The sequence below is a fragment of the Notothenia coriiceps genome, unplaced genomic scaffold (assembly GCF_000735185.1).
Source record: "Notothenia coriiceps isolate Sejong01 unplaced genomic scaffold, NC01 NC01_scaffold00011854, whole genome shotgun sequence".
Taxonomy (NCBI): domain Eukaryota; kingdom Metazoa; phylum Chordata; class Actinopteri; order Perciformes; family Nototheniidae; genus Notothenia; species Notothenia coriiceps.
Window position 1 is genome coordinate 407522 of NW_011344555.1, and position 15317 is coordinate 422838.

The 15317-nt window shown below is 42.5% G+C and overlaps 2 protein-coding genes across 5 annotated transcripts; both read right to left on the reverse strand.

The window, feature by feature from the left end:
• Window positions 1-1474: 1474 nt before the first annotated feature.
• On the reverse strand, window positions 1475-7730 carry rem2 (RAS (RAD and GEM)-like GTP binding 2). Of its 4 annotated transcripts, none has more exons than XM_010773041.1 (6): window positions 7712-7730; window positions 7222-7288; window positions 5428-5737; window positions 5221-5294; window positions 3454-3631; window positions 1475-2108 (listed from the first exon to the last, which is right to left on the reverse strand). In XM_010773041.1, exons 2-6 carry the CDS (start codon window positions 7279-7281, stop codon window positions 1816-1818), a joined length of 915 nt encoding a protein of 304 aa, XP_010771343.1. In that variant the 5' UTR covers window positions 7282-7288; window positions 7712-7730; the 3' UTR covers window positions 1475-1815. The 4 variants fall into 4 exon arrangements, with proteins under 4 accessions (XP_010771343.1, XP_010771346.1, XP_010771342.1 ...); XM_010773044.1 differs by lacking the exon at window positions 7712-7730 and adding an exon at window positions 7401-7702 and having other exon boundaries at window positions 5428-5696; XM_010773040.1 differs by lacking the exon at window positions 7712-7730 and adding an exon at window positions 7401-7702.
• Window positions 7731-10024: 2294 nt separating this feature from the next.
• nrl (neural retina leucine zipper) lies at window positions 10025-12938 on the reverse strand. The gene is made up of 4 exons (XM_010773045.1): window positions 12324-12938; window positions 11947-12231; window positions 10665-10880; window positions 10025-10227 (listed from the first exon to the last, which is right to left on the reverse strand). The coding sequence occupies exons 1-4, from the start codon at window positions 12936-12938 to the stop codon at window positions 10066-10068; spliced, it is 1278 nt and encodes a 425-aa protein (XP_010771347.1). The 3' UTR covers window positions 10025-10065.
• Window positions 12939-15317: the final 2379 nt, after the last annotated feature.

Consider the following 15317-nt stretch of genomic DNA (forward strand, 5'->3'; position numbering starts at 1 on the left):
TCATTCATATGGTCTTATTTCATTTGCATGTTTGACATGCATAGTTGTGTTGCATGCTCTACTATCAACAGCATTGTTTCAGAAATGCAGATGACAACCAGATCTCCTTTCAATTATGTCAAAGCCCTGACAACACCCACATATACAATCTGAACATATGGTTAGTCATATTGATACCTTGCATGACAGGTTGTTATGACCCCCTCCACTCCACTTTGTGTCTTTGTGTTCTGCTGGCTGGCTCTTTGTGTTTCAGGTGATCAACCTGATGAGCCACACATCTACATAAAAGGCCAACACCAACCCATACTGCCCTCTCACTCTTCTGTTGGACACGGCCGCGTCTTTGTTTCTGCACATTTTCACACACCCATACACGCAATCATTACTGATAACTGACTTCCACGTTTAGGTTTCTTTGAAGACCTTTGGTCTTGGTTATAGTAAATAAATATGCTTTTTGTTACACTTAACTTGTCTGGTCTCCCATCTTTGTTGCAGCCTATGAGCCAGGCCGTAACACAGGTGCATAACCTATGTGTGAGTGGCTCTGCTAATGTCGTATAAACTAGAATAGAAAGCTGCAACTCAACTCAACTTCTACATTTCCCCCTTTCTAATTCTCATTTCAACCACTTCCATGTATCTGTCGTCTGCTCAGTTGTGGGACCTCAACTTGGCCACAAGAGGGAGCCTGTGTCCCATGTGGACGATGCCAAATCTTAACCTTTCAATCTGTTCCAGCAGTTTGCAGCCAAGGGAATGAGTCAGAATATCATGCCACCATTTTATTTTGTATTTCTATTATAGCACAGCTCTCCCTTTTCATAACAAATTATGGCTTTAACGACCTATGGTGTGCTAAGTCTTTGTTCACATGTGGGTGTAAGTGGGAGGATGGAAGTGCTGAGGGTAGAGTGAGATACAGATGAGTGTAGTCAAGCTGATATCTGACAAAAATCCTCTGCATTTTAATTTGGAGTTGAATTTTGTGTTTAAAAATAAAATTGTACTGCATGGGAATCAGCCTTCCTATCCGTAAATCTATATGCAGCACAAGGATTAGAGGTATGGAAAAAGAACTGAAATGGACATAATATGTATGTCTCAGTGATTCAATGTCTCCTTGACAACCGTAACATGGCAACAATCACTATACAATAATCTGTTTTCTCTCCTTTGCTGCTTCTCTTATTGCCACACTGAGCTCTGTAAGTCTGCAATAAATGTCTTTAATTCCCTTTCTCTCTCCTCGCTGGCATTTGATTATTTTACTGCTTACCATCCCCATGGAGACTACAATAGCTCGGTGTCAAGAAACACAACATGACTCATCAGAAAAGTCTCACCCACTAATGAGTTCTGAATGTGTGTGGTCATGATTCTAACCTGGGCTTAAGCAGTTGTTAAATGAGATAAATGCTTCATTGTCATAATAATGTGAACTTTGTAATAACGGAACCCATGCAGCGACTTTCTCAAGACTCAAAAAATCCATTTATTTAGCTCTCAAAGCTATCAGGGTGGCATTACAGTAAGTATCACTACTTTAGTTTATTTACATGTGTTCTGCCACAGTATGTTATCTTCTTCTGTATGCTGCTTAGTCTTGAGTACAAAATGTGTTTATCGTTCTATGGCTAAACATCATCACTAACATTATTATTTTCTCCCTCTGTTCCTCTGGATGTACATGATCTTCACTCATAACATTGTCCTGCCATCCCTCGGGCACTTTCACACATCCTCTGTTTTTTCACTTTCAGCTACCTCTGTAACTACTCTAACAATTTGGCTCCATGCGGCGCCGCCCAATCACAGCGCTCCCAGGTCGTGGCACGAGCGGGACTTCTGTCTCAGGAACTTTCCCACGTCTCTCTCTCGCGGGTACCGGGGCACCAGGCTGGACAGGAAACGTTTGGCACGGGAGGTTATGCTCTCACGCTGGCCTTCGCCGATCATGTCCTCCGCAGTGGTCCCGGGGGGCCACGGGGACTGGCCCCTGGCGAGCCTTACCGCACACTCCAGGAGCTCTGGGGTACGGTGGTCCAGAGAGGCAGAGATCTCCAGATACAGACAGTTGAAGAGGGCGGCGCTGGACATGGCCTCTGAGGTAAGAGAAGGGAAGGAGACGGGAGAAGAGGATGAAGTTTCACAAAGCTAAGCTGTATATTTAAGGTGACAGCTGACTGCAGCCATGTTGACCCAATATATTTTGTTAGCGTGATTTATACCAAAACACAAAGTGATACCTCTTCTTCACCACCATAAAACAAACTCCAACACTAAAACAAGCCAACAAGGGGTAAAAAAACATCTAGTATATTTACTACTAAACTAGTAGGCTACTAGATGTTTTTCACCTAAATGATTTAATAGCGCTCTGTAGTCATAACCAACAAAATGTCATTTGAAAAAAACAAAACATATAAGAGTGCCTTATACATAATTTAAAATGTTGCTACATCTTTTATAGACTTGTTGAAAGCGGAGACTTTGACAGCAAACAAGGGGGAAGACAGTTTACTGTAAACAGTGTTAAAGGCCATGAAAATATATTTTCTTAATCAACTTTTTGCAATAGTTTGTCCCCACAAAAAAACACACTATTATCTGCCTAAATTGCAAAACATCAGCATCGTTAACATGAGATTTCTGTAATTCTGTTCTGAAATCTTCGCCCTGTCCACTTAGATCCTCACTTAATGTGGACAGGGCTCAGTTGGGAAAATGTGATACGAATATGAATTTAAACATTTGAATCAGAATGGCATGGACAGTTGTAGTTGCCGCCTGTTCCGAGATGTTTTCTCCATCACTAAAACCTTTCAACATCCTGAACCTTACTCAATATAGAAATGTGTGACTCTGCAAAATGATAGGATATCAGCCTGCTGTCGGTGGCACACAAACAGAATATTAACTCTGTGATCGGATGATAGTGGCTGAAATGGACCTCGGGAATCTCATTAAAAACGTTTACCTTTGAGGTGGATACTATGGGTGCCTGATAAAGCTGCTCCCAGAACAGCAACGGATGTTTAACTTTGATTGTTGCTTAATTAGTAAGTCATTTTCAATAATGAAGGTAAATACTGAAGGGTTGAAGCCAAGTTTTCAGGGGCTTTAATTTGGGAGGTAATTTGACATAGCTGCACAGCAGTCCACTGTAAAACAGCATGAATGTGAAGATGCAGTGCACTCACAGTGAATGCTCTCCAGCCTGAACTGAAATTGCAACCCTCTCCACACTCCCACACTGCGATAAAGCTGATACGCTGACATTTACATTCTCACATATTCCACCCTATGCTAGTGTTTACAGATAAATATAAAGAGCCGAAAATGTCAACACCAACTGTGAGAATGAAAGCCACTACAGAAGAAACACCACGATGCAGGTGAGGAAAAGGGCAATACGTTTAATAAGAAAATATGAATGGTTCCACATACCTTGAGAGGGGACCTCACGTGTGCGAACGAGGTCACTTTTATTACCCACGAGGATGATGGGAGTTTGGGGCTGGGTCTCTCTCAGGAGAAGTCGGAGTTGAGCAGTGCGGTGGAAACTACGCCTGTCAGTCACTGAAAACACCAGGACACACACCTCACACTGCAGAGCCGACAGGTCCTGAGGGACAGAGGCAGACACATTAACTCACAATACTGTAGTCACTATTCAGTGTATCTCAATAATTGATCATTGTACTTGAGAAATCCACTCAAATTGAGTGAGCAAATACTGAAACACATTGTAAAGCAGTCAAATATGATCACACACACGACTGCCAGCAGGAATCATGTTTTATTTCAAATAGTAAAACACTCTTGTATTACACTAATTGTATTATTGTAAAAACTGTATTTGCAGAATTACAGTGGTAGTGCTGCAGACAGCTGAGTGCTCTATCTAAAATCCCCTGTGGTTTAGTGAGAACTTCAAGCAGCAGCAACTGCAGAACAACTCAAATTCTTACTGACACACACAGTCATCCTCTCCAAACAAGAGAGAGAGTAACATCCCTAAAAATACAAATCCATGCGTGAATCCTTCATTCTGTAGACACCTGATTGGACCTCAGCTTGACTTTTGTTGGAACTGCCATGGTCCATTGACTTTCCATTTATTTTTTTATTAAGTCCAGAATTGAGCACAGACCAAAAGCCCCTTTGGCACGAATGAAAGGACACAGCTTAATATGACAATTATCTAAGAAGTCTCTTTATAAGGCACCCGTTACAGTGTCGCCCGCAACACATGGTGTATCACTCATTATACAGAGAGTCACACATAGAAATCCCCACATTATAAAGACAGATTGTGTCATGAGTAAGCAATCAGTTTGTATCACACATCAACCTAAATCATAACATGAATGCAGTAATTTAGCACATCTGCTCTGTGGGCAGCTCACACTCTCGCTCTCTCTCTCTTAAATCCACACACATATGCCTGGGAACTGCGCTCGAGAGAAAAGTGCAAATATACCTGATAATGAGTTTTCCTCTGTCAAGCAGATGCAGCAGATTTATTGTCCTATTTTTGCCACAGCGTTTCTCTGAGCTTGGCATCAATTTCTGTTATAGTGACGTCAAGTAAAATAAACAATGCAACGTGCTCCAGATATAGAGTGTGAAAACATCTGAAATTTACAGCACACACAGAAATCTGTTCATGTGCAGTACCATTTCGTATTTTCACGATGTTTGCATGTAGGGCTTTAACTAATGATCCGTTTTTATTATTGATTAATATGCTGATTACTTTCAAGATGTATTGATAATAATCTTTGTCTTTAAAATGTCATATATAATGCCGAATGTCCCTCATAGTTTCTCCAAATCAAAGGGGTTGTATTCTTTTTGTTAGTCGACTTGTCAGTTTTCTTATTTGGTTAGCTATCCTGGTTCTATTTTCCTATCTTATTTCCTGATAATACAGAGATGGCTTTCAATAAAGAAAATGTAATTAGACTGGAGGAAAATAGAGTTAAGAAAACAGATCAATAAGATTCATTTTAAGCTCCTTAAAACTGTCCAAGGATTTGGTTCTTCTACCCTTCTACAAGAACGGATGTTCAGTGTGTGTCTATATACAAACACTGACATATATACCACAGTGAAATGTCAAAAAGCAGCAAGCACATTGTATACAGATACATCTCAGTGTCCTAATGAGGGAGCAGGGAGTGCAGGGACAGGGAGTGTTGTTTGCCTCACCTGTCTCCAGTTGTCATAGATAATAATGGTGCTCTCCTCGTCATCCACAGTGACTGTGCGTACGTAACCCTCCCCTAGGGACAGGGACAGAGGCAGTTAGCTTTCACATGGGAGAGGAGTGCAGTGATTTATTTGCTTACTGTGAAAGCCCTCAAGCCCCCACTGCATTATACTGGCCCCTGCATTAGTCAAACACACAGCACACACCTTCACAGTCCACAGACGCAGTCCTGTCCATGTCTCCAGAGAGGGCCACGGACAGGGAGGACTTCCCCACGCCGTTCTGCCCCAGCAGGGCGATCCTTAAAGGCCCATCAGGTCTGCCCTCCACAGATACAGTCGGAGTGTCATCCAAGGCTAGGCTGAAGCTGATTGGTGAAGCAGACGGTCCAGCTGCACCTGATGTCCAATCGGCGTCATCGTGTACGGCTTCTTCTCTTCTCAGCTGATGCTTTATAGGCAGAGGAGTGCTGCCTCTGCGAACATTCGGGGCAATGGACAGAGTCATACTGTCACACTGGAGAAGAAAGGAACATGAAGGGGCACTCTTTATATTGCATAACATTTATAGCTAGTATGTATTCAGATATGGTGTTTCTTGTATAAGAGACAGCCAGCTCCCAAAGCACCAGTTTGCATGATGATGTGATACTCCATCTATTTAGTATTCAGCAACTCTATAAAGTCAGGGGACTTGCAGCAGAGGCGCTTGTATGGCTAAATCTCAATAGTATTTTCCAAAAGACTTTCCCTGCCTTTTAAACGCTTTCATCTGTCAAACTCCAGATCCCTGGTTGAGCCTATAAAACAGCTTCCTGTGCCTAAACCAAAATAACTCTGATGACATCATCAGGGTTTAATGACAATGCTCCTGCACAGACACTGAAGACATATTACAACTTGTTCTACAGGCCTAATAGTATTTCCCTTGACGAGTAAACTGACCGTGGTCTAATATGTCCCTTTCAACCTACACAGAATACTTGAGCCATGTCAGCGAGAGAGCGTGTATTATCATAGAGCCCTGGAACTGCTCACCTAAATTGAATGCAGCCATCATTAATATTCACCTGTGTTCCACTGCTTTGGCAACTAATAGATGCCTGCTTTAAAAATTTAATATATTATTATTATATGTCTATTTTACAGAGAGCGACGGTTGCATTTTGGAGTCATGTTATCGTCCACCAAATGTAATGTATTCTATCTCCACTCTGCTGTTAGGTCAAAAAGCAAAACCCCAATAATTTGTAAAACAATGATATGATTTCTTCCTCTTTAAAGCTGCATACAGCTGATGGAAACTACAGTTAGGTGTGGGTTAAAACTAAGATCTAACATCTTTCATATAACACAAAATCTTAAAATCCATTCTATTAAAAAAGAATATCACTCAAGCCTTTGTTTCTCCAATCAGCCAAGTGCCTACATCGAGAAACTGAATTAAATGCAGGACACCACCTTTCTCATGTCAGATGTGCCTGCTTTACTTTCTTTTGTATGAGAAAATGTGACACTGCTTTAATGAGGTAACATCTTTCATACATTTGTCCCCAAAATGATGACTTAAAGCTAACATCCATCACAGAAGTGTCTGATTCTTTGCATAGTTTGACATACTTTCTGTGTATCTTTGTAGTTCTTTGGTTGCCATGCTGATGCGCGCACACACACACACACACACACACACACACACACACACACACACACACACACACACACACACACACACACACACAATACTGTAGGTATAAGAAAACCTACCGCTCAGCCGTATGTTATAAAAACCATTTAGCACAGTGTGACCTGATAACCACACACACACACACACACACACACAAACTTCATCAGCACCTGAACAACCCCCTCCATTAATTGACAATCAGAATATCAGACTCCATCACATCCTAACACTTTTCACCCAATCGGATTTGCTGATTAGGCCTACTGAATATATTGGAAGTGTTGTTTGTACGCAGCCCCGGGCTGGCATCTCCTTACCTTGGCCGTCGTCTCCCCGAGGTTGAGCCTGTCTTCGGGGCCGGGCACATCTGTCGGCATCTGCAAACTGAAATCAAGCGACCGGGAATAAGGACTCCAAAACCCGCAGGACAACCAACTCCTCGCGCCCCCTCTCACTTTATGAACCCCAGCGCGGGCAGCACGGTATGATCTCTCACCTGTCACGCGGCTCTCTACAAAGAAAGCACGCTCTCTTTCTCTTTCTTCCGTACTGCTCTCGCTCTACTTATCTCTCTCTCGCTCCCTCTCCTTCAGTTTGTATCTCTGTCTACCTCCCTCTGCTCTCTCTCTGTCTCTTCAGGTTAGGGCCCAGGTCCAGCTCTGCAAACACCAACCCTCATTCATCACCGCTCTCTCCAAAACTGACTATGACTCACTGAGACACGTTTAAATGCTCCTCCAGATTTCGATTGTATCTACAGGAGAGATTAAACCCCGTGGGGTGAGTATGAGTGTTTGCTTCAGGTACCTGCAGCTCAGTAGTAAAAGTGGGGCAGTGCTGCAGGAAGGCAGGCAGGAAGGGAGCACTCCTCTGGAGAGATGTTCAGTGTCACGAATCTCACATTGACCTCTTGAAGAAGGAGGCGATATGAAGGGAAATGGCCACTAGGGGGCAGCATTACCCAAGTCTTCTCCTAACTAATTGGGTGCGTGTGTGTGTGCGTGTGTGTGTGTGTGTGTGTGTGTGTGTGTGTGTGTGTGTGTGTGTGTGTGTGTGTGTGTGTGTGTGTGTGTGTGTGTGTGTGTGCTGTTTCATTTGGGTATTTCTTTGTTAAACAGAGGTATGTTAACCTACCTGGTCTATCATGTCTCTACTGTTAAAGACACACATGACCTCTTTCAGAGACTGGCTCATTTCCCATTTGACTAAATAAAGTAATTTCTAGTCCCTGACCCAAGAAGTGTATTTTGACATGTTTTCTGTCAAAATGTGAGTGTGGCCATGAGCTGTGGTGTGTCCCTCCCACACAAAGCCACAATAGACTCCGGCAGTGAGCAGCCAGGGCGCTATTATAGCCCTAATCCTGCTCCTATTATACAGGCCAGAGAGAGAGCGAGAGACACAGAGAGGGAGGTAGAGCTGAAGATGAGGTCATCCCAAACAGTGCACACCCAGGGTCACTGCCTCACTATAGAGGGACAGATAAAGAGAGGGATGGAGCCGGGTATGGGGGCTGCAGGGCGAGCTGCAGGGCGAGCTGGAGAGAAAAGGCCTGCAGAAGACTGACAGTGGGAGATGCTCAGATAGGTGAATAGAAAAGGAATGAGGTTAAAACATGTGTGGAAGCCGCACAAAAGCACGCCACACCATGACAGGGATGGTAAAGTACTTTGTTTATTTCTTATGCATATGAAACCACACTACAACAGGAGCAGGAAACCATGATAACGGCCATCATTTTTGTAGTAATCTTAATTCTAATCACAATTGGGTAAAATAGTAATCTGTGGGAAAGTAAAAATACACACTAATTGAATAAAACCTGTAAAGTAAATTAAGTAGAATCAGTACATAAATAAACAATAAATACTGAATAAATAAGTGAATAAATAAAAAGAACAATTTATTTACTCTACACCCAAACAAAATAAATAGCTCTAAATCATGAACCCTGGATTTTATGGGACAGATAAGAAGGTCTCCATGAAAACATTTTTTGCATTTTATTTTTCATTTCCCTGCACCGTTGATTTTCTCTTGCATCTGTAAACCACAGTACCCGAGTCCACAGTGACCAGCTCTGTGGTGCCGCATGTTGCTGTAATTGTGTGATTGTTCCTGTTACAGAGGTGTTCAATCTTTTTGAAAATAACTTCCCTAGTCTGGAGGACTGGACACAACCACACAAATCATGCCACACTCTTTTTGCCTGCTGCGGAGGGTTTCTTTCTCACTTCCATCATATGCAGTTGCTTTAGTTAAGCACACTACTAGCTCTTTGTATGTAAAAACACATGTTTGAGAGCAAACAGCAAGTCTTTCTTGTCACTGTTAATGGCTCAATGTCACCATTTCCAAGCAGCAAAAGTAGATTTATTTGCTAAAACACAAGAGCAATATCCCTACTATTCATTAAGCACAATCAGTGGAGGATTCCCATGACAGGTATCCTTGTACATTCTTTAATCTATGATTATTCATCTTTAAAATAAAAACAAGTCTTGGTGAGCTTATACACTTTGGTAGGCAACTGTGAAAAATTAGCTGGCAAACACAACTGCATGCCGTGGATACTTTATCCAAGCCCATACCACTCCACATCCAGCACCACTGCACTACTCAGACCTCTGCAGCTTTAGCAGCTTATTGTAAAAAAAACACAACTACAGTTTGAACCCCAACCACTCATTTTGAAAGTACATTGCAGCTATAATATTGCATAGATAATATTCTCAGCAGTATCAGGGACTATTGATACGTTTTAATTCAAGACAAACGCTTTTTCAATCCACTTCTCACAGTCGTGTTTGTCCACTGTTGTACTCTCAACCTGTTTTTGTGCAACTATCATTCACAGTGAAGTAAAAGCGTTGTCCATGAAGCAGCCTACAGCTGAGTCTAACACTATGAGTTAGCAGTCTTATTCCCCTTTAATCACTAAATAGTGGATTTCACAGTTGTATCGCTCCAAAACTGCCTGCCAATGTCTCTCTTTCACTTTCTCTCTCACACACTTACACACACTTACACACACACTTACACTTACACACACATACACATCCTTGTTTTCTTCCCCAAGTCTGATTACTCATCATTCATTGCTCCACGTTGGCTGGTTTCTCATTCCTCTGTTTATTCCTTCCTCTCCCCGTGGGTTTAGCTCAGAGGAAGTAGTCAGGGGGTGGGGAAGGTGGGTTGCTGCTGCGGGTCGGTGGGGCTTCAGCTGCGATGCTGTGGTTCGTGCTGAGGAGCTTCTCGTAGCGAGCTTTGTAGGCATCTCTCTCCCTCAGCACTCGATTCAGCTCACACTGTAGCTGATCCAACTGAGGAGGAGAAAAAAAAAGGCATTTGTGCTGTTGCTAAGCCAAAGTGCAAAGATGTTCCTTTAAATTGAATGCAAGAAAGAGTCAGGAGCAGTGGCGGTTCTAGAACATTTGAAAATGGGGGGCCAGGCGGACCAAATGCAATTTTAGAGGAATAACAATGTATAAGATTTTTTATTTTTTCTGGAACACTACAAGAACATTTTCTATTTTTAGCATATTATTTTTCCCTCAGGAGCTAAAAGTGGTGTAAAAAATGTCCGATGTCCACTGTCGGGGGCGTCAGAGAGGGCCACGATCACTATTGTTCAGCCATGAAGGGAATTTAGAATTGTCTAAACTTCCAGATTAAAGATGAGATCAGATTAGGATTTAAATTTGTGGTCGGATATAGCTTGGATAAAAATAAAGCTGGTCAGTCATGAACAGGCATGTACCTGTTGTGTGAGCACATGTTTCTCCGACTCCAGAGCGTGGCGGTGCTGTAGGCGCTTGTATCGGCAGGACTGGGCATAGCCCCGGTTCTTCAGAGTGCGACGTTTCTGTTTCAAGCGCACCACTTCATCCTTACTCACTCCTCGCAGGTGTCGGTTCAGCTCCCGCACTGACAGGCTCACCAGCTGCTCATCAGAGAAGCGATCATTGGCCCCACACTGCCGAGCAGATGGTGAAAACAAACATTCAGAATATGCTGTGCTATGATGTTAATTGGAAACAAGACAAATTATGAAAATGATTGATGAGTTAAATGAGTGTGGAATAGTTCAACCATAACTGATTGTGAGATGACTGGTAGACATGTGATGTGTTATACTGGGTGTGTGTTTGTCTGTCAGGGGGCACATTTCAGCACCACATGTCCATAATCTGTCATTTAATCTGACTAAGTGTGGTTGACAGTTATGAGGATTACACACAGCAATAATAGCAGATATTATCATAAGCTAACACCGTGCTCCACATAGAGATACACCCAGACATCTTTATCCACCGGAAAGCAGATTACAGAGTTGATTTACCAAGTAAAATTAGATTCAGCATTGAAGAGGCTACAGTAGCAGCAATTGATTTGTCCTCCAATCACATTTAGCCCCTTAAAGAGTTAATTATTCATTTATAGGTTTATTAACAACTGGCTAGTGTTCATTTTAGAGATTACTTATTGAAATTAGCTTTGGAGGAACTCCCCCTAGAAACATGCAACACATAGCTTAAAACAACCTATTTGCAAGCAGATATTGTGTTTATTAATATATTCGTGAACAACCACAACCCGTACTTTGGAAAGCTAAAAGCTGGTGTATGACCAGATATTGAATTATTACAATACTATATAAAATGTAATTATAGAAAAAAGTTATAATTGCTTACAAATACTATAAATGTTGAAGAATTGTGTTTAAATGTAAGTGTATGTTTCACTGTAAATCAAAACCTTGCACTGTCAAAAACGAAATTCTTGCTTCACTTATTGTTGCCATGCAGAGAGTGATCCTCAAAGTGAGGCTCCAGATAGACACAGACATTAATAACAATGTTCTAATTTCCTAATCCTAATCCTTCACTGAACGATCCCTCTCCCTCCGCCCAGCCCTCTAATGCCACAAGTGTCACTGTTCAATTCTTTCACCTCCAAAACATCTCCCTCGTTAATCCATGAAATCATCCCGTCGAGCACAATCGTCATTATCAAGCTATTGCGGATTGATCCGTGTGTACCTGACTCATTGAGTGGTGATGATGGTGATGGCTGCCATGTATGGAGTGGTGCGAGTGGTGCTGATGATGGTGATGCTGGTGGTGATGAAGGCGGGCCTGGGGGCTGAGGGGTTGTGGGTATGGAGCTGAGTTAGGGGCGTCGTTGGGGAGTGAGTTAGGGGCTGATGAGAGGAAGACGAGCGGGCGATGGCACATGTCTGTCCCTTTGGGGCAGGAGATGTCTGCTCCACTGTCGCTGCTGGAGTCCCCCAGGTTGCTGCTGGAACTCTGAGAAAGACTTGGAAACTGAAGAGAGGGGGGACAATATGGAAGAAGATGTAAGTCAACTCCTTCATCAATTGGAGAACATTTAACATAAAGAAATTATAAATTGTTACCTGCGAGCTGACAGCTGCAGCAGCTGAGTTCAGCAAAGCCTCCACAGCGTCCTCACATCCCAGGAAGCCATTGACCGGCCCCCTCTCTCTCTCCCCCCGCTCTGGCACTCCCCCCAAGGCCCCCATCAAATTCGAGGGCCCCGTCACATCACCTCCAAACTGTTGCTGCAGCGCTGCCAGCCAGATCAGGTCCTCCAGCGAGGCCGGGGTGGGACCCTGAGGCCCCCCGTGGGACGGGCTTCCCTCCACGTTCCCCTGAGAGCCGGAGCTGATGCCTGACGTGAAGCTGTTAGAGAGGGAGAGGGGGAAGGAGATGGAGGAGGATGACGATGAGAGGGAGGAAGAGCCAGAAGGTGGTGGGTGGGCGTCACTGAGCGATGGCGAGGGTGGCAGCGAGTTGTAAGGGCTGGAGCTCAAACTGGAATCCTGCATAGGGTTGCTGGTGTAAGGCGAGCTTGAGGGGTCTTGGGGGAGACCAGACTTGGGAAACACACATGAAGTAGGGTGCGGAGGTGTGTCAGATTTCACCTCAAACTTGAGGAGGTCAAAGTCATTTAGGTACTCCATGGCCAGAGGACTGGGGGGGAGAGAGGGCATGGGGAGAGGAGAGGACATGGTGTCTGCTGCTGCTCGGGGGGCCTCTGGGGGATTCACAGGGGGTTTCCGTGTGTCAGGATTGTTTGGAAGTCCACTCCTCTGCCTCGGTGCAGCTCATAGACAGAAGGAGTGGTGATTTCAGGAAGTAGACTGGTGGGTGAGTTTCCTCTGTGAGAAACTGTACGTCCCCGGGTCCTTGTCTCTGTTTCTCTTCTCCTGAAGGAAAGATGGAATAAAAAGAAAGGGTTTGGGATACAAGGACGAGAAGAGAAAGGACCATTGTATAAGTTTTTTAGGTATAAATCTACCTAAAGACAATTTTTATGTAAAATGTTTGGAACCACTTTCTAATTTGGCACCCTTTTCTAATGATGTAAGCTGTAACTGATGGCTTTATTACGTAAGGGATAATGTGCAGCGGCGCGGTCATTATGGGGAAAAGAACACCTTCATGCCGATCTAGATCCCTCCGCTTCGCGTCGGGCTCCTGATCANTATTTATCTCTCGCTGTGTCTGTCTGTCGCTCTTTATTTTACTTTTTCCATTATCATACAATTATTAAATGTTGTCCCTTCCTGTTTACTTGTATCTTTTCTCTGTTTAACACACACACACACACACACACACACACACACACACACACACACACACACACACACACACACACACACAGTCTTTAAACACTCTTCTCCACTAAGATGCGTTGAGGTGAGAGCTCAGATTCAGTTTTTCTTCAGAAATGAAAGTTTATTCATTCATCCCAGAGTTGTGTCAAGTACTTGACACAAGATGGGCTGTAGACTCTGTACTGCCTCACAGTGGACGCTCACAAATACTGAACTGAGCCGATACAGTATGTCCACAGATATAAGGGCTGGGATACCAGAATAAAACCACCTACATGAACAAATGTAGGCTGTAACGGGGATAAAAATGTATGTCCAAATTTAAGAAGTCTATTGAAACTACCTGATTGAGTTTTGAAAATGGTGTCAAAGCTGGTAACTTTATCTCATGTCTGTGTGTGTGAACTTTTTAATCAGTGGCAGTTTCATTTTATGCATATATACATTTATTGTACTGTACATGATGCATGAAGCATGTCAAAATGTATGATGCATTACTTTACTTTTAAGCCAGTCGGTACAGTATCTAAATGTGGCTACGTTTTGATAGAATTCAACATTAGGGATACACTTTAATCATACAAATATATAACAATTTTAGCGGTTGTACTTCAGTGCTTTTTCTTAATTTATATTTTAAATACAGGATTTTTACTTGTAATATTTTTTTTAGACTATGGTATAAAAGATTGTAATATTTCTTCTACTGCCTTTTTGGTGGTTAGGAGAACGCTTTTTGTAAGTGCAAGACTACCGCCATGTTAACTCACCAGGGTCTCCCAATTGCTAATGCATGAGTACTTATAAAAATGTGAATCTTATTATTTCTTAAATAAAATAATATTATATAATGAGTATTGTATACTCCAGGCCCGGGGTTTGTTTCTTCTTAGTGAATTTTAATTTAATGGAGAACACATTGTATGAGAAACATGCACCCAAAACACAATACACTAAATTATAGATGTCTCAAAACTGGTTGTTGACACTCTCCTCCACTCGCTTCAACTTCATAATAATATAGGACCACCTTCATTATTTCAGTGATTTCAAATTAATCCCTGACACCATTGCTCTTCATCAAATAAACCAGTCAACATATGGGGACCGTCGGCCTGCTGACCTTCAGAAATAAATAACATGTCCTAAAATGGAAACACATAATTGCTGTGGGTTCCCCTTTTTTGTTTTAACCTTTATGGGATGTAGTTTTGGTATCATCCACTCAGATACCTCTGCAAATGGATCAGTAAAAAGAAATGTCCAACATTATGAGTAAACCAAACAGTGCTGATGCTGCTGTGATTTCAATATTTCCCCAGTGGGGTTTATTTCTGTTCTTACAAATCAAAGTAGTGCCACATGTGCCTCCACACTGCCCTGCCACTTGCAGTCTGAGTCAAAATTTGTGAATTAACTTGTCTGTGCACAGCAGAGAGAAATGCACAATACATTTTTCTCAATGTTCCCTTAAAGCTAAATGTGTTCATTCAAACTTTCTTTATTTTGTCTCTTTAAGGAATCAGTGAGTTTATATTGCATTCACAAATCTGATTTGAAGTGTAAACAAAACCTTAAGGGCAACCACACTCATGGAAACAGCTCAAGATGCACAAACAGGATTTGACTATTTTCCTCTGCCGTTTAACCAAAAACAATCTGATGTGCAGAGAAGATATTGAGAGACGAGGAAAATATAAGTATTTGGAGCAAAAAAAGTCCTTAAAATAGGTTCTACTCTCTTTATTCGGTTTCTCTTCCCCTCTTTCT